The sequence below is a fragment of the Sporothrix schenckii genome (assembly GCF_000961545.1).
Source record: "Sporothrix schenckii 1099-18 chromosome Unknown Cont49, whole genome shotgun sequence".
In the NCBI taxonomy this organism is placed as follows: Eukaryota; Fungi; Ascomycota; class Sordariomycetes; order Ophiostomatales; family Ophiostomataceae; genus Sporothrix; species Sporothrix schenckii.
Genome location: NW_015971150.1, coordinates 1,209,089 through 1,225,336, shown reverse-complemented (window position 1 = coordinate 1,225,336; position 16,248 = coordinate 1,209,089). Strand labels below are relative to the sequence as shown.

At 56.4% G+C, this 16,248-nt stretch overlaps 8 protein-coding genes across 8 annotated transcripts; 7 read left to right on the top strand and 1 right to left on the bottom strand.

Moving 5' to 3' along the window:
* Positions 1-203: 203 nt before the first annotated feature.
* SPSK_05073 (uncharacterized protein) lies at positions 204-2,263 on the top strand (the record flags this gene model as incomplete). Its single annotated transcript, XM_016731826.1, has 5 exons — positions 204-210; positions 281-427; positions 499-1,892; positions 1,946-2,048; positions 2,133-2,263. 5 exons carry the CDS (start codon positions 204-206, stop codon positions 2,261-2,263), a joined length of 1,782 nt encoding a protein of 593 aa, XP_016582894.1.
* Positions 2,264-2,720: 457 nt separating this feature from the next.
* SPSK_05557 (uncharacterized protein) lies at positions 2,721-3,447 on the top strand (the record flags this gene model as incomplete). Its single annotated transcript, XM_016732300.1, has 2 exons — positions 2,721-3,311; positions 3,382-3,447. The coding sequence occupies 2 exons, from the start codon at positions 2,721-2,723 to the stop codon at positions 3,445-3,447; spliced, it is 657 nt and encodes a 218-aa protein (XP_016582893.1).
* An 855-nt stretch (positions 3,448-4,302) lies between these two features.
* Positions 4,303-6,261, top strand: SPSK_05096 (MFS lactose permease; the record flags this gene model as incomplete). Its single annotated transcript, XM_016731848.1, has 5 exons — positions 4,303-4,531; positions 4,599-5,100; positions 5,205-5,470; positions 5,571-5,836; positions 5,911-6,261. The coding sequence occupies 5 exons, from the start codon at positions 4,303-4,305 to the stop codon at positions 6,259-6,261; spliced, it is 1,614 nt and encodes a 537-aa protein (XP_016582892.1).
* A 1,298-nt stretch (positions 6,262-7,559) lies between these two features.
* On the bottom strand, positions 7,560-7,967 carry SPSK_05669 (uncharacterized protein; the record flags this gene model as incomplete). The annotated part of the gene is made up of 1 exon (XM_016732410.1): positions 7,560-7,967. One exon carries the CDS (start codon positions 7,965-7,967, stop codon positions 7,560-7,562), a length of 408 nt encoding a protein of 135 aa, XP_016582891.1.
* Positions 7,968-8,185: 218 nt separating this feature from the next.
* SPSK_05684 (uncharacterized protein) lies at positions 8,186-8,566 on the top strand (the record flags this gene model as incomplete). The annotated part of the gene is made up of 1 exon (XM_016732425.1): positions 8,186-8,566. One exon carries the CDS (start codon positions 8,186-8,188, stop codon positions 8,564-8,566), a length of 381 nt encoding a protein of 126 aa, XP_016582890.1.
* A 441-nt stretch (positions 8,567-9,007) lies between these two features.
* On the top strand, positions 9,008-11,825 carry SPSK_04930 (uncharacterized protein; the record flags this gene model as incomplete). Its single annotated transcript, XM_016731690.1, has 2 exons — positions 9,008-9,123; positions 9,185-11,825. 2 exons carry the CDS (start codon positions 9,008-9,010, stop codon positions 11,823-11,825), a joined length of 2,757 nt encoding a protein of 918 aa, XP_016582889.1.
* Positions 11,826-12,490: 665 nt separating this feature from the next.
* On the top strand, positions 12,491-13,453 carry SPSK_05448 (uncharacterized protein; the record flags this gene model as incomplete). Its single annotated transcript, XM_016732194.1, has 2 exons — positions 12,491-12,586; positions 12,683-13,453. The coding sequence occupies 2 exons, from the start codon at positions 12,491-12,493 to the stop codon at positions 13,451-13,453; spliced, it is 867 nt and encodes a 288-aa protein (XP_016582888.1).
* A 1,036-nt stretch (positions 13,454-14,489) lies between these two features.
* SPSK_05231 (uncharacterized protein) lies at positions 14,490-16,022 on the top strand (the record flags this gene model as incomplete). Its single annotated transcript, XM_016731981.1, has 1 exon — positions 14,490-16,022. One exon carries the CDS (start codon positions 14,490-14,492, stop codon positions 16,020-16,022), a length of 1,533 nt encoding a protein of 510 aa, XP_016582887.1.
* Positions 16,023-16,248: the final 226 nt, after the last annotated feature.

Below are 16,248 nucleotides of genomic sequence, written 5' to 3'. Positions count from 1 at the left end.
ACCGGTGGGTAATCTTTGGTTTCGTTTTCGGTTGCGTTGTGTTTATGTTTTCGGTTCCTTGCTGACTCTCCTCTGACCGCATGCAGGTTGGTAAGCGGACTCTTTTCCAAGGACAAGGGCGGAGGATGCATTGACTGCGGCCAAACAGACTCTCATTCGGCGTGTCGTACTGACAAGACAGCATCACCTGTCGGAAACGGCATATGAAATGTACGTCTATAGAGAGTGTATCTACAGTGGGCTGAAAGAACTCACGCAAGCATTTGACTGACTGCGCAAGGTGACGAACGCAAACCGACTTGTCGGCACTGTGAAATAGCCCGTCGAGAGTGTCGTTATGACGTCTCCGAGTCGGCCGCCCGCCGCTCCGAGAGCAACGGCGGCTTCCAGTTTGACGCGAGCCATGTCTGGCTGGACACTCCCGAGGGTGAGCGTGCCTCCGTGTCCTCTCCAGTAATTCCAATAATCCAGAAGAACGTCTGACTGTTGTACTCGCAGTCCGCTTCGTACACACCGTAGCCACGAGCACAGACGACACCGACGCAAACACCGAGAGCAACACGGCAACCAATGTCTCCACACCCGCCCAGCCGTCGCCGGAGCCGGACACGGGCGTGTTGTTTGACGACGATGGCCACATGCCTGCATTGGCAGCAGAACACGCCGCCCACCAGCCCGTCCCGGAGCCGGTCTCGGAGCCCGTTTCGACACCGGCGTATCCCGTTACCGCCCCGACGCCGTCGCACAATGCAACCGATTTCGCCTCCCCGTACTCCACAACGAGCGGCGGCAGCCCCGACACCATCGTGGACCCCATGCAGTCTCTTATCCGCATGCGTGCGTCCGGCTCCGTCATCTACACGCCCGGACCTACGCAGCCGCTGCGGGATCCACAGATTGCCACCTTGCTCCAGCACTACACGCAACACCTGGCCGGCTGGTTCGACGTCAACGACCCGCACCGCCAGTTCGAGACGTTCGTTCCGTTTCTGGCCCTGAGCTGCCCGGTTCTGCTGCACGCCGTGCTCGCCCTGTCTGCGTGCCATCTCCACCGACGCAATGGGTCCCGCTACGGGGTCCACAACGGCCACGGGCCCCATGACAAGCTGTATGCCTCGCAGTTCCACGACCTGTGCATCCAGGACCTCATCCCGGCGCTCGCCGACCCAGCCACGGCGCTCGACAATGTGCTGCCCATATCGACGGTCGTGCTGCGCATGTACGAGATGCTGAGCTACGAGAGCGGCGGGGACAATGAGGCGACGGCGGACCGCGAGACGGATGCCCAGCGCAACGACCTTCACCGCCGTGGCTGCTCGTCGCTCTTCATCCACAACCGCAAAAACATTGGGTTCCGCGCGCTCAAGCGGACGGCCTTTTGGACGTACTTTCGCGAGGAGATTATGGTGGCCCTGGCGTCGCGCCGGCCGACGGCCATCCTGCCGCGCCACTGGAAGGTTGACATCACCTGGGGCGGCGACTACGACTATGTCAAGACGGAGCAGATGACGATGCTCATGGCCGAGGTGGTCGACTTTTGTTTTGGGCAGGGGGGCGGCGGCGACGGCGATGGCGTCGACAACAACAACAACAACAACAACAGCAACAACAGCGACACCCACCCCCCCGATCGCTGGAGCGACCTGCAGCGGGAGGTCTCGGCGTGGCACGAAGCCCTGCCCGAGTCGTTCCAGCCGCTGGCCGTCCTCGACGACGGCGGGCCGTTTCCACACATCTTCTACCTCTCCACATGGCACATGATTGCCATGCAGTTCTACCACCTGGCCAAGGTGCTGCTGGCGCTGCACAATCCCCACCCCGCGCGGGGGATGGATTTTCTCGGCTTTGCGAGAGCCCTCGAGGTAGGGTTGGCGGGTGGTGTGCGTGCTACTGTCGGCAGACCATTTTGTATTGCATGTCACGTCTAACACGTTCACCTCCACAGACTGAGATTCTCGAGCATGCGCTGCAGTTGTGCGGCATGACCAAGACAACGGGAGACAAGCACCCGGGCGTGCTCGTCAACGCCGTGCAGCCCCTCGTCATATGTAAGTCGCCGAGATATCTCGGCCTACGGAAAATGTATGTTTACAAAGACTAACCATTGCGCACACAACCAACGCACTCTATAGGCGGTCGGATTTTCAAAAAACCAGACGAGCAAGCAGAACTGGTCCACATGCTGCAACGGATCGAGGAGGTCACGGCTGTCAGCACGGCCGAGGGGATTCAATCCCTCAACGAAGCGTGGGGAATGGGGTAGGGCTAGCAGTCGAGCTAGCAGTCGAGCTAGCTCTTGTGGCGACTCCACGGATGACTTACTCCGCACTGCAACAATGCACAAAGTCCCTCCCCGCTCGGCTAAACGGCCATTGAGGACATGGTGTCGGCCTCAGAAACATCGTCTAGCCGGTCAGGTGGTCGTTTAACGGTTCCATTCAGACACAGTCGGCATCCACGCGGTGTCAGTGGAGCATCACCGTTTCGTGACCGCAGTCGGACCTCGTTCTACCAAGACGAACATCATGATACGTTTCAACTCTTGGTTATAGAACCAACAGCGTTCTACCAAATAGGAGATATAATAAGAACAGCTGTCCTGTTCTGTAAGAGTAGAGTTTGCTCTCATCCACCTGCTTTTTTGTTGTCTTTTATCAATATTATTATCAATATTATTATTTACTCTTATTCTATTCCTGTCAACGCCCGTCCTCCTCACCATGGCCGCCCCCGTCCCCTTTGATCCTCTCATCTTCACAGACGACTACCTCCGGGTCCGTGCCGTCCCGACCTGCCATACCTCGACATTTGTGTGGTGCCACTCCGCGGCCGACAAGGGCGCCGACTGGCAGTTTATCGTCGACCCGCTGCGCAAACTCGGCCACTGCAACCACATTGCCTTTATCTTCCCCTACCTCGACTACAGCGCCCCCAACGACCCGGCCATCCGCGCCAAGAACGAGGCCCTCGTCCAGAAAATCGTCGACGAGGAGATTGTCAAGGGCTGCCACCCGGACCGCGTCGCCGTCGGCGGCTACAACGAGGGCCTGGCCGTGGCCCTGCTGGCGACGCTGGCCGACCCCAAGAACACAATCAACGGCGTCCTGGGCATCACCGAGCGACTGGCCTTGCCGAGCCTCGCGGGTGTTCGCAAAGACGCCAACGCCCAGACGCCTGTTTTTGTGGTCGACCGCTCTGGCGCCGACGGCAACGAGGGCAAAAAGGCGCTCGAGGCGGCCGGCCACCCCGTCCGCGCTGTCGTCGATGGGAGCAAGAATGCGTCGTCGGGCGCCAATCCGGTCACACAAGAGGTACGCTCCGGACCCATGCTTCCCGTTCCGTGATTTATAAACTGCAGGACGAACTGACATTGTACCATAGGAACTCGAAAAACTTGACACGTTCATCCACGAGGTGCTGCCCGTCGAGTTTGCAAAGAAGGAATAGATAGAGATAGACAAGATCAATAGACTGTATACCATCCGCTCCTATCTAATGTACACAACCAATGGGATATCAACAAAAATAATCAAAAATATTGTCCAGTATCTACAGTAGTGTTTACTTCTCATTCTTTAAAGTGACGTTCGCTGCGATATTGAAAGATAGTAGCACCTTCTTTCAGTTGCGTTATTATTTTTATTCCGTTAATGTCTCGTGGTCAATTCGACTAAAGATTCCAACGAATTGTGTTGCGCATTTGGAATCCCCGTTACTAGTGAATTGAAAGAAATTAGAAATACAACTATACACCAAGACATTCCTAACCTTCCTACCGTCTCATGTTCTCGTCAATCCTTTGAAACAAAACGCACACACGCAAACTACTGCATCGCGCAGATATAAGCGATCATGTGACCGGTTAATTCGCCGTGTTGAGACAGATGCCCCGAACAAAAGAAACGGCCTTAATGTTTTTGGCATAGTCGGTGGCTGGCATTATTTTAGTGTCCCAAGTATGGACCCCAAAATTACCAGAATTACCAGATGCAGGCACCGTAATTTTCTGGGGATATTTCTTTTGAGGGGTTGCAGATCTGGGGTTGTCCAGATGGTGTGGGTCAGCCATGTGCACCGGGGGAGGGAAAAAAAGAAGAAAAAGAACGAGACGAAAAGAGACAAAGGAGGGACAATAAAGAAAAAGCAACACGAGAAGGCCGTGTTAACAGCATGTGTATATAGGACAGCCGTCCCGTCCTCCACACTCACCTTGACCTCACTCACCTTGGAGAAGATCACCACCTGTCGTCACCTCCTCGTCACCACATCGCCGTCACCACCACCGTTGTCCCCACCGTCACGATGGCTGACTCTACAGCAAAGCTTGCCACGGCCACCTCCCATCACGAGGAGGACAGCCACAGCCTGAAGCATGCCACGACGCAGAACATCATGACCGAGTCGCGCATGCAGGCTGCTCTGCTGCGTGAGAACCCGCGTCCGTTCCGCAAGAGCTTCCTCAAGCTGTACGGCTGCATTTTTGTCGGCTACCTGTGCTGTGCCACCAACGGCTTTGACTCCAACACGTTTGGTATGTGGGAGAGTCGTTCTTCACACACAAGACACAAGGAACAAGGAGACGTACTCACATTTTCTAGGCGGCCTCTCTGCCATCCCTCAGTTTACCAAATACTTTGGCATCACCACCAAGAACCAGGGCCTGGTCGCCGCCCTGTTTGTCATTGGCAACATTGCCGGCTCGCTGTTTGCCGGCCCGTGTGCCGACAAATACGGCCGCAAGGTCGGCATGGCCCTCGGCTCCACCATTTGTGTCATCGGCGCCGTCCTCCAGACGGCCGGCCAGAACCTGGCCATGCTGGAGGCCGGCCGCTTCATCCTCGGCGTCGGCGCCGTGCTGGTCCAGACGGCCGGTCCGGCCTACGTCGTCGAGATGTCGTACCCAAAGTACCGCGCCCAGCTCACCGGCGGCTACCAGGCCTGCTTCTTCTTGGGGACCATCATCTCGACGTGGCTCGAGTACGGCCTCAACCACATTGACACGAACCTGTCCTACCCCTGGCGGCTGCCTCTCGCCGTCCAGGGCCTGCCGTCGATCATTATGCTGTGCGCAATTGCTTTTATCCCGGAGAGCCCGAGATGGTATGATTCCTGTCTCTTCGTTGTTCTGTTCTGTTCACTTTTCTTTTCTTTTCCTTTTTTTTTCTCTTCTATTTATTGCTTCTACAGTTTCTAACCCCCATCAGGCTCTACGCCCAAGGACGCGAGGAGGAGGCCAGGGCCATTCTCATCAAGTACCACGGCGACGGCGACCCGAACTCGCTGGTGGCCAACCTCGAACTGGAAGAAATGGCCGAGGTCATTGAGCTCGACGGCACCGACAAGCGCTGGTGGGACTTCCGGTCGCTGTTCCGCACCCGCGCCGATCGCTACCGCATCTTTTTGGTCTCCTGCATTTCGTGGTTCGGCGAGCTGGACTTGCCTCCGACCAGCTACTACTTTCCATTGATGGGTAAGCCATACCGTGGTGACACTGCTACATTCTCGTCATTTGTTCTATTTTTTTTTCTTGTTTTTTTATTCATTGTACCACCTGTGTCTGACCACCCCAGTCAAAACTGTCGGCATCACCAGTGTCTCGACGCAGCTGTTGCTGAACGCCATCCAGACACCCGTCATGGCCGTGGCCGCCCTTGCGGGCCTGAGTCTCGTCCACAAGTTTGGCCGTCGGAAGCTGCTCATGATTTCCAGCGCCGGCATGACCGTGTCCATGGCGATCATCACGGCGTGCACGGCCAAACAAGCAGGCCGGCCCGCCGTCGGCGGCACCGGCATTGCCTTTCTCTACGTCTTCCTTGTGTGCTTTGCCTTTGCATGGGTATGTTTCTCCTCGTTTCTCTTGTTGTGAACCACAAAGCTAGACATACTAATGTTGTTCCCCCACACCCCCAGACGCCAATGCAGTCGCTGTATCCCGTCGAGGTCCTCGCCTACAATGCCCGCGCCAAGGGCATGGCCTACTTGGCCTTTATGAACAACGCCGTCAAGGTCCTAAACACATACGTGCCACCCATTGCCATTGCCAATTCTGGCTGGAAGTACTATTTGCTCTACGTCATCTGGGACGCATTTGGCATTGTCGTCATCTACTTCTTCTTCGTCGAGACCCGCGGCTGGAACTTGGAGGAGATCGAGGCTCTGTTCCATGCCAAGAACCCCGTCAAGGCCAGTCTGGCCAAGAAGAAGATTAGCGTCGCCGAGGACGGCACCATCACCAAAGTGGCCGGTCCGGATGATATTTGAGAGCCTGTTGGATCGAGACTGCAATGTTTGATTCGTATTCAAGTAGCATTCAAATAGCAAACAGAGAAGTACATTGGACGGCGAGACAAAATCAAACCATCTAGCAAGCGTACGATGCAAGCAAATGTCCTACACGTTGGCGATCTTTGTGCGGCATTCAACGTGCAGCAAGAAGCGTGGCGTGTTGCTGGCTGCATTGGCACACTCGGAGTAGAAGCAGCCTTGTCACTTTAACTGCGTGATGCCGAGTTCCGGAGAGAGTTACCTTGTCATTCGTATTGAACCATCATATCGTGTTCGCAGACAGTTGTGATTCACAGTCAAGTAACAAAGGTATCCCACGGCGATTGCAGTGACATCATGTAGCCATGTGTATTGTTTCCTTATCGAAGTGAGGCACCTCTTGCTGTTCCTATAAAAAGCTACATCGCTCACCCAGCTGTTTACTTTCTCTTGATGGTCTCTCAGCATCTTTCCCAATATCGTTTCCTCTCAGACACTCCTATCTCACGTGGAAAAACAGAACCAAATCGATAATACAACTTTGTCCATCGTCACATAACCAACTTCGTCCAGGACAATGTGTGAGGATCACTTCAATATGGTTGTGTGGGGCTGCGGCCACTCTTCGAAACGGTACAATACCTCTGTGGGATGTACCACAGCCACGCGAACGGGAAAGAAGTGTTCGATTGTCCACCAGGTCATCCTTTCAACTTCTTACCAGAACGTCCGCTGTTACAGTTGTCTCCAACCGAAAAGCAGCTATTAAGCAGTCAACTGTCACATGACTTACGGAGAATTACTTTATCACTTTGACTTGATATTCAACAAGCAATGAATGCGTTGCCTTTCAAAAATGTTAGCTAGTTGACTGTGCAGCGATGTCAGTAGTTGGAATGTGAGGCTAGGATTTGTGTAAGATGAAACAATGTCTTTATGTTTTATTGTCGAGTCGCGTATACAAGCACCTTCACATCGGTCTTGTCTACAAGGAAGCAAGCCCCACAACCTCGCATCGACCAACTTCGCATCAACCGAGTTTACTACAACATCAGAAACGGTTTTAAATGTGCAAAGACCATAATGTCTATGGAAACAGCAACTGTTATTAATAGTCGCGCCGTAGAACATAATACGGGCGGGATACGAGCAAAGGTACTAACTGCACTTTGGGTATCTAACAGCCAGCAATGAATAATCTTTTTTTCACTTACAGTTACTAGAGAAATGAAGTAATTTACAAAGGTAAAATGCTACCACCGGTAAAAGCGCTACCCTCCACAGTGACCTCGGCCTTACTGGAGCCTCCTGCGCGTATTCTGCCTTCTCTCGCCGAAGTGCTTCTTGGAAATTCGCAGCATCTTGTTGTGCCTGCGCTTCGGCGGCAATGCGAGCGATACGCTCATGTCTTGCAGCTTGTTCCGCCTGCCTCGCTGCCTCTTCCGCTTGCCTCGCTTCCTCTTCTGCCTGTCTCGCCCTTTCTTCCGCGTTTCCAACCGTCTTCTTACCTCTGCTAGGGCAGCCAAGGGATCCTCGCTCGGTTTCGACATGACGGATCGATCATGTCGTGCACGGCGTAGCCGCGAAATGCAGAATGAGAAGAAGAGGACAGCGCGGTGAGGTTTGGTTGGATTGGCTGGCGGCGTAGCTTCTAGTAGTCCGAAGTCGACGAGAGAAACAGGCGCTTGCAAGCGGCCGGCCATGGCGCTTGCAAAATGGTACAGCAAACACACATGGTCGGTCGAATGGAAAGCGTGGATAATCGATTGTTGATCAAAGGGTGAAGACGTGCGATGGATGTGATTTCCATTAAGGAAGGAAGAATCTAGCGCTACGGCAACAACTAACACCAAGGTTACCATCGTCCAACATATCCACGCAGTGCACGTGATATATGGGTCCTCGTTACGAAGTACACGTGATGGACCCAACCGTCAGTTGGCCCTTCCCCGTGTTCCACTTTTCGCCCTTTCCGCGCCGCTCCACGCCTGTCTCGTCTCGCTTCCCAACTCCAACTCCAACTCTCACGTCCGACTCGAACACCTCTTCCTCCCCGATTGCGCCCCCCAAGCACAACGCCGCAGATGCTGCTGCTGCCGCGGCCGACCGACGCCCCTGTCGCCCTCTACTGACATTTACCCATCCGATCAACTCATCTACCTGTACGCGCCTCTGGCTAGCTTTCCGAAACAGCGCGAGTCCGCCAATGCATTTGCTCCACCGACGCGATTCCAACGACGTCTCGCGCTTCGCCAAACGACAGCCACTCGCAGCGACGCACTCGGACGACCGCTACGCTTGAACCATACCCGCATGACCACGACACAGTCGTATCTGCTCCGTTATCGAAGTGTGCATGCGGCTGTCGGTGCTGGGACGTGTTGGCGCATTGTCCACTGTGAACAGAAGCATCCACACGAGCGTTGCATCGAATAGTCGGCGTGACAGCCCGTCTATGTCGAAGCAGTCTCTTCTTTTGCGTTGTCTTGTTGGGATTTTGCTTCTCCTCGTTTCTGGACGTGCTCTCCTTTCCCCTATCACCCAACAGTTGTCACTGCGCCGCTCTTTTCTCCCGTTTTCGCATCTGTCCACATCCATATCCAGCACATCCCTGTCACTTTGTCCTCGCTTACGCTGCATCTGCCCTATGACCCTTGTACACACAACGACCACCTGCAGTCTCACCGCGGCCACCTCGGCCCAGTCCGCACGCAACTGGTGGGGGAGCTGAAGGAGGAAGACCATGGGCGACCGAGCGCCGGAACAGGACTCGTTTCGGAATGAGCCTCAATGCTACAATTGCGGCATCACCGGCCACCAGACAATTGCATGTCCGGAGCCAACCCGGGCCGTGCCAGCGTGAGTATCTGCAGGCTGTGCGTGTCGACTGTGTCTCGTGACTCTACTAACACCCGAAAAGAGGCCTTGAAGCTCACCGCAAACGGCAGGCGTCCAAGGACTACAACGGCATCAACCGTAGCAACAACAACAATAACAACAGCCGCAACAGCAACAGCAACCGTGGCGGCCGCCATAGTTTCAGCAACCACTCCGGCCCGGCTTCCTCGCAGAACCGGCACGCGAACGGCATGGTCGTCACCCGCTACCCGCCGCCTCCGGGCCCCAACGGTCCGCACATCACACACTACTCTCAACCATCGCAGCCTCCACAGCCACCGCCGCCCATGACACAAGCTCCCCCCCCTCCTCCGCCTCCGTCTCTTCCTCCACCTCCACCGCCACCCCCGTCCGGAGGCGGCGGTGCTCCGTCGTACCATCATCCGCCGCACCATCCTCACCCATCGCCATATCATGCCCAGACGGGCACAGAGTCTTGGTCGTATCCTCCACAGCCGTCGTCGTACAGTGGCGGCCAATACACGCCGACCGGCGGTCCTCCGTCTGCACCGGCATCGGCGCCGCCCGGCTTCCCATCGTACGACTCGTACAACCAACAACACCAACAACACCAACAACACCACGGGCCGCCTTCTGGTCCGTCCTCTGCTGGAGGACCGCCGCCTCCGCATGCACCATACTACAACCAACATTATGGCCCACCGCAGGCCGACTACTTTCCTCAGGCTCCGCCAGGCGTGACTGGACCGCCGCCGCCACCGCCGCCATCGTCACAATATGGCGCCCACAACTATCATCCGTCTCTCCCACCATACCCTTCTCAGACGCAGCCACAGAATGGCTATCCTGGTAGTCAGTCTGGTCCACCAGGCTCCTTCCCGCCGCCGCCAGCTTTCCATTCTTTGCCAGGAGGCGATCCGGGCCAGTATCCCGGCCCGGCTGTGTTGTCGGCACCCGCTGCTGTACCGGCATTCCCACGTGGAAATGGTGGAAACGGTGGAAACGGTGGAAGCGGTGCCAATGGCAACAACTCGTGGCATGCAAATAATTCCAACAACAAGCTTGGTGGGAGCAGTTTTGGCAACAATTACAACAACCAGAACAATCAGAGCAACCGTGGTAACCACCGTGGCGGTGGCTTTGCAAGAGGGCGCGGCGGCCGCGTGCCGAGTGGACAGTTTCACTCCAGCAGTACACCGGCTGCTGGCTCCCCGCCTACGACTGGTCTGGCCATACCGAGCGGCCCAAGTAGTGGTAGTGGTGGTGGAAACACACCAAACGGTGCGAGTCAAGCGGAAAAGTCGCCATCACAACCCGACACAATCCACAAGCCAGCACTGCCACCATCAAGCTCGAGCATGGTGCACAAACTGCCGGAACGGCCACCAGGTATGCCTGCCAAGCCGCCGACGCCCATCTCCATGTCCTATAAGGGTGGAGGAAGGCCGAGTGCGTCGAGACACGAAGACAAGCCGTATGAATCGCCACGCACGCATTCCGCCGCCGACCACCACGATACGGGCGCAGGCCTCCACCAGAAGCGCGGCCGTGACGACTACTTTTCTGGAGCCGTAGACCGTGGCGATGCCAAAAGGGCGCGCCCGTCACCGGCTTTTGGCTCACCCCATAGCCACAACCATAGTCATAGTCATAGCCACACCCACACCCACACCCATCAGGGCCCCATGACGCCAGCATCACCCACAAGCGACCGCTTCGTCAACAACATCCCGACAGGGCCACGAAATGGTCCAAAAGGTCACGCGACCTTGCCGGGACCGAATGGCCTCGCCTCCAAGCTGCCTAGTGGTTTGCCGGGTGGTGTACCCGCCAGTCTACCCGCGAACCCGGTCTGGGCCAATCGAACAATCAACAATCGCATCCTGAGCTATGGCCAGAAGCCGGGAGCATCCGGTCCACCTGGTCCATCTGGTCCATCCGGTCCATCCGGAGTGCCTGGGCCGCCTGCGCCTTCAACCAGTTCCCACCACCACGGTCACAGCCACAGCCACGGCCACGGCAGCACAAACGGCACGAAAACGACCAGCATCCCAACAGGCCCGCGCCTACTCTCGGCCGGCCCCGTCCCCAGCAGCCTTCCGTCCCGCCCTCCGCCGGTCCTAAAGGGCGTCGTTGGTGCCCATGGCCGCAGCGCCAGCACCAGCGCCAGCCACAGTGGAGGCACACGCAGCCGCACCTACTCCCGCAGCCGGTCGCGGAGCCGGACTGTGCAGGCAGGCGACGACACCCACACCACCGACCGCGGCGGTCGGAGCCGGACACGCAGCCGGAGCCGGACGCGTAGTAGAAGTCTCGACCGCAGTCGGAGTCGGAGCCGGAGTCAGAGTCGGAGTCGAAGCCGCAGTCGCAGCAGTTCACCGCTCGACGACCTGGAACTGGCCATGCTGGGTATGGCGCCGTCGGCGGCCGACAGCGGCCACACACGACGCAACGGCAGCAGTGGCCGGCGGACCCGTCGTGGCAGTGTCGACAGCGATTCGAGCGGCGGGCGATCCCGCTCCCGGTCGAGGTCCCGGTCGAGGTCTCGCTCTCGCGACCGGTCGCGAAATCGGGAGAGTGATGACAGCGATGACAGCAGAAGCCGTGCGAAGAAGCGGATGCGCCATGTCAATGGACGCATTCCCAAACGGCGGCAGCCCAAAGAGTCGTCCGTGTACAGGTCAGTCTTCCGTTTCTTTTGACATTCATGTATCATGTATGTCGTACTAACACCCGTTTTAGTCGTCGCTGGTAGAAACCGTGACCGTCGTTTGCGGATGGGCTTGATTCGTTTCCATGCTGGGTGGTTGGGTTTGGTTTTAGCCTTTGAATTATCTCATCGTTTTTTTTTTTTTTGGTATTTGGAGTATTCCTTCCATGGCTACTGCGTTCTCTTTCTCTTCCATCTAAGCGTCATATACTGGAGAAGCATTTTCGCACGACTGTCGGGCTTTTCTCTACTCTGTACTGTAATGTATTACTATTAATATTATTTTATTATTCCATTCTCCATTCTTGTTCTTTGTTTGAATCCGTAACGTTGATTCGATATCTTTACACGCATCAATTGGACAGTCCGCACGTATGCAAATTCTCTTTGTTCACGGATAGGTACTCCTTTGCGCACGAGTCGGCCTCACTGCACCACATTTAAAAGCTGTTATTTGAACAACGAAAGACGCTTGGATCGGGCCGTGCCCGAACACGCATCTACTATGCTGGATGCAATCGATACCTATCGTCATGCACGCTGGTTCTAAAATCAAGATGGCTCACCTGTTCTCGTCCTCAATACTGGCCAACGAGTTCAACCACGAACATACACTCCGCATGTGTACCGAAATCGGCCAACATTTGGATGTTCATTATGCCAGAAAACAGTTCACGCCATAGAAATGGAGGCTCCCAGAAATCTATAAAGCCATGTCGCCCCTCTGGCCGTTCCAAGTCGGATCTGCTCCTAGTAACTTCTACTTTCTAAACGGATCAAACCTTGCTGCCTTTTCACAACACAACTAACAATTAACACAGCGAACACAGCTAACAAAAGTCCTTTTAGTCCGGACCCATCTCGAAATTCAAGATGGGCGCCGAGCAGTCAATCCCCTCCGCTTCGTCCCCCTCTTCTCGCCGCCATTCCGGTTCTTCTCACTCGTCTCACTCGGCTCACTCGGCTCAGTCTGCTCACTCCGCTCACTCGCCTCCTGCTGCTCCGTCTCTTACCCGCTCCGACGCTGTCCGCCACCATACGCCTCCGGCTCCTGCGTGTGGCTCCCACCGTGAGTACCTCATGCTCCGGGAACAACTACTCCAGATGGCCTACAACGAACCGATCAACGCCGACTCCGACATCTTTGGTGATAACCACGGCTACGCTGCCCGTTTCTCGTCGCCTGTCTCGGTCTGCCCCTGCAACCACTACTCCAACAGTAAGTCTTACATCCCCATCTCTGCCTGCACTTGTGACTATAGTACTGGTGGTCCCTCCCCTTTCCCGCCCCGGCTCTCCCGTACTCGTGCTCTCCGCTCTTCTGCCAGCCCCTCGGCCCGCCCTGGCTCTCGCCGTGATATGATGCTTCGGGATGCTAACCCAATCAGTGATCCTCCTGTTTATCTCCCGGACGACTTCTATTCTGAGGCGACGCCGTCTTCTCCCTCCGTGGCACCTCCCTCGCCTACATTCTTACCGCCTTTCATGGTCTCGTTCGATGACATCGTGGACATGGGCTACCCGGTCCCCATCGATCCGTCGCCGGCTCTTCAGTACCTGGTGAAGCCCAAGACACCCAACAGCCGTCCGGTCAAGAGTCGTTTCCGCGAGGAGTTTTAAACTCCTTGGCTGAATCGTCATAAATCGTCTGACGTTCCCGGTCATTCGTGGCTTTGGTAACACTACATGGTAAGTCAAATCACATCACAGCACAAAACTAACAAAAAATACAGATTCCACTGTCAAGTTGAGCGCTTCGGCGAGTCGAGATCGCCACAGGTTGCTCCTGGCATGAAATTCATATCGAACAGACTCACGTTTGTTAAAACAATTTCATTTGCTAGCAAGCACAATAAACACTAAACCATCTCGTTGGTCATGCTCGGGAATACCCTTGGGGCAGTAAGAAGCAACTAGAGAACAAAATAAAGTAAAAATTTCTACCAAAAAAAAAAAAAAAAAAAAAATTAGCCTTCAAATTGCTGTGCCACAAACAACACGTAAATGACTCGTAACCGTACTGTTAAAGAAGAAAAAGATTCCGATGCAGACCAACGAAACAATACCAATAGCTACATGCCCAACAGGTTCACTACTGCCCACCTCCAAGGACCGAACGCAAAGCATTCCAGCTTGACCCGATCCCTTTTCCGTACCAATCAACAGTGCCAATATCATGCAACGCGGCACTTTGCGGCTGCAACCGCTAAGACCGCCTATTAGTCACAGGCCTGAGCTTCCCCGCAAATAGGGCTGAGAAATGACATAGCTAGGCCTCAAACTTCGCCCCACCCTAGGTTCGGTCGCTCTTTCCCAGCCCAACTGTCCTGCACGTCACAGGCAACCACCGACGACGCACGCCATAGCATCACCAACGGTCCGTTCGCTGCATATATCAGACCCCAGCGCCTCACTTGTGTCTACTTCAATCGTTGCATCCACAACATCCGCATATTCATCACATTCGTCGCCATTTCCATTCGGCATCCATTCGACATTGCAGCAGAACAGCAGTTATCGCAGCTAGCACCGTCTACACCGCATCAACCAGCTGTGCAACCATCGCAACGCATCCCAGATAGACTGCATCGCACCAAAGCTTTATCCACCATCTTTCGTTTCGCCACCCATCTGACATCCCTCGGAGCATCACATCATGACCCTCAAAAGTCAAGCCGAGTCGTCTGGCACCGGCCGCCTGCTGTCCACCATGAACGCGGTCCTGCCTGCGCCCCGCGTCGACAACACCGGCGAGGTCTTTACGCTCTTCGTCCACGCCCTTCTCGTCAACGTCGGCTTCGCCTTCCAACACATTTCACGCTACAGCAGCCGCGATGGCTCACGGCTAGACGGCAACAGCACCAGCCACGGCCAGGACCAGGATCAGGACCAGGACCAGGGCCAGGCCTCCAGCTCGACAACGACACTGTCAAGCAACCGGCTGCCGCCCACATGGAACGCCGGCAGCGCGGATTCCGTGACCGAGCTGGTCTACACGCATGAGAATCACGCCAACACTGTGTTTGCCTTCCGGGTCCACGTGTCCGGCGTGCATGTCCACATTCTGGGCACGTCACGGCCGTTGTCGGGCTCGGTGGCATCCCCGCCTGTGCGCCTCGCCCAGGTGCCGCCTGACGGCATCGCCAACAATGGACAGCGCGTGGCCTCGGGCCGGTTTGTCGCGGCGGGCTATTCTCTCGATATTGCCAGCGGCCAGGACATTGCAGCCGTCTTCACCGAGCACGCCGCGTCCAGCCTAGCAAACGACTTCCAGTTCTACATCCTACAGCGTCTCGTGCCGACACTCCAGCACGAGGGATATTCGCGTCTCGAAAGCCCTCCGTCTGGAGCTGGGACTGGAGCTGGAGCTGGGGCCGGTGACGAGAAGCAGAGCACGCACGCGATTGTCACCGACAGCGCCCAGGCCCGACAATGCGTTTGCGGCACCTCCCTCCCTGACACCGGAGCCCAGCGGGATCCCGACGACGAGCCCCCCACGCGCTCGCGCCTCCAGGAAGGCCAGCCCCAGCACGCGCAGCCGCCCCTGCTCCCGGAGCTGGCCGCGTCCACGCCGCTCGGCCCCATCATAGACGACTTTACGCCGCCGGCTGCCGCGCCCCGCCCCGGTGGTGGCCCCCATGTGCCCGGCCCCAGTGCCGACTTCCCGCCGCCGGGCTTTGAAGACGAGCACCAAATGCTGCAGACGACGGGCCCCCGCCGCGGCGACTTCAACCCCAGCATCGGCGCCGACGACCTCAACCCGCCCAGCCTTGGCCCGCACGACCCACTGCGGCCATCCCGGGGTATTGGCGGTGTAGGCGGTGTAGGCGGTGTAGGCGACGGCAGCTTTGGCGGCATGCACCCGACCTTTGACGACCCCTTGTTTACCGGGATCCGTGGACAGGGTGGACGCGGTGGCGGGGTCCGTGGTGGTTTCCCGCAGAATCCGCCGGGCGCACGCTGGGACGACCCCGGCCCGGCGGGTATGGATCCTTCCGGCATCTACGACGAGTTTGGCGGTGAGGGCATGCCGCAGTTCCCTGGCGGCCGTGGACGTGGCGGTGGCTTCGGTCCTGGTGGAGGCTTCGGTGGAGGGTTTGGCGGCGGAGGTGGATTTGGCGGATTTGGCGGTCCAGGCAGCGGCGGCAGCGGCGGTTTTGGAGGTTTTGGCGGAGGCGGATTCGCCTAGATGAGTTCCACGTGTCTAACGGTGCTTTGGTATTTTAAACCCCAAATTGTCACAAGGACGGCCAATATTGTGGAATAGTTGGTCGATTTATAGTTAAATGTTCAATAATTTTAAACCTCAACCACGCAGTCCAAACGCCACACATCACCATTGCATATGTGATCTTCGCAAGCTTTAAAAACATTGTCAAGTATTGTATGTGCTTGTGATTCAATCAGGCCCTGTG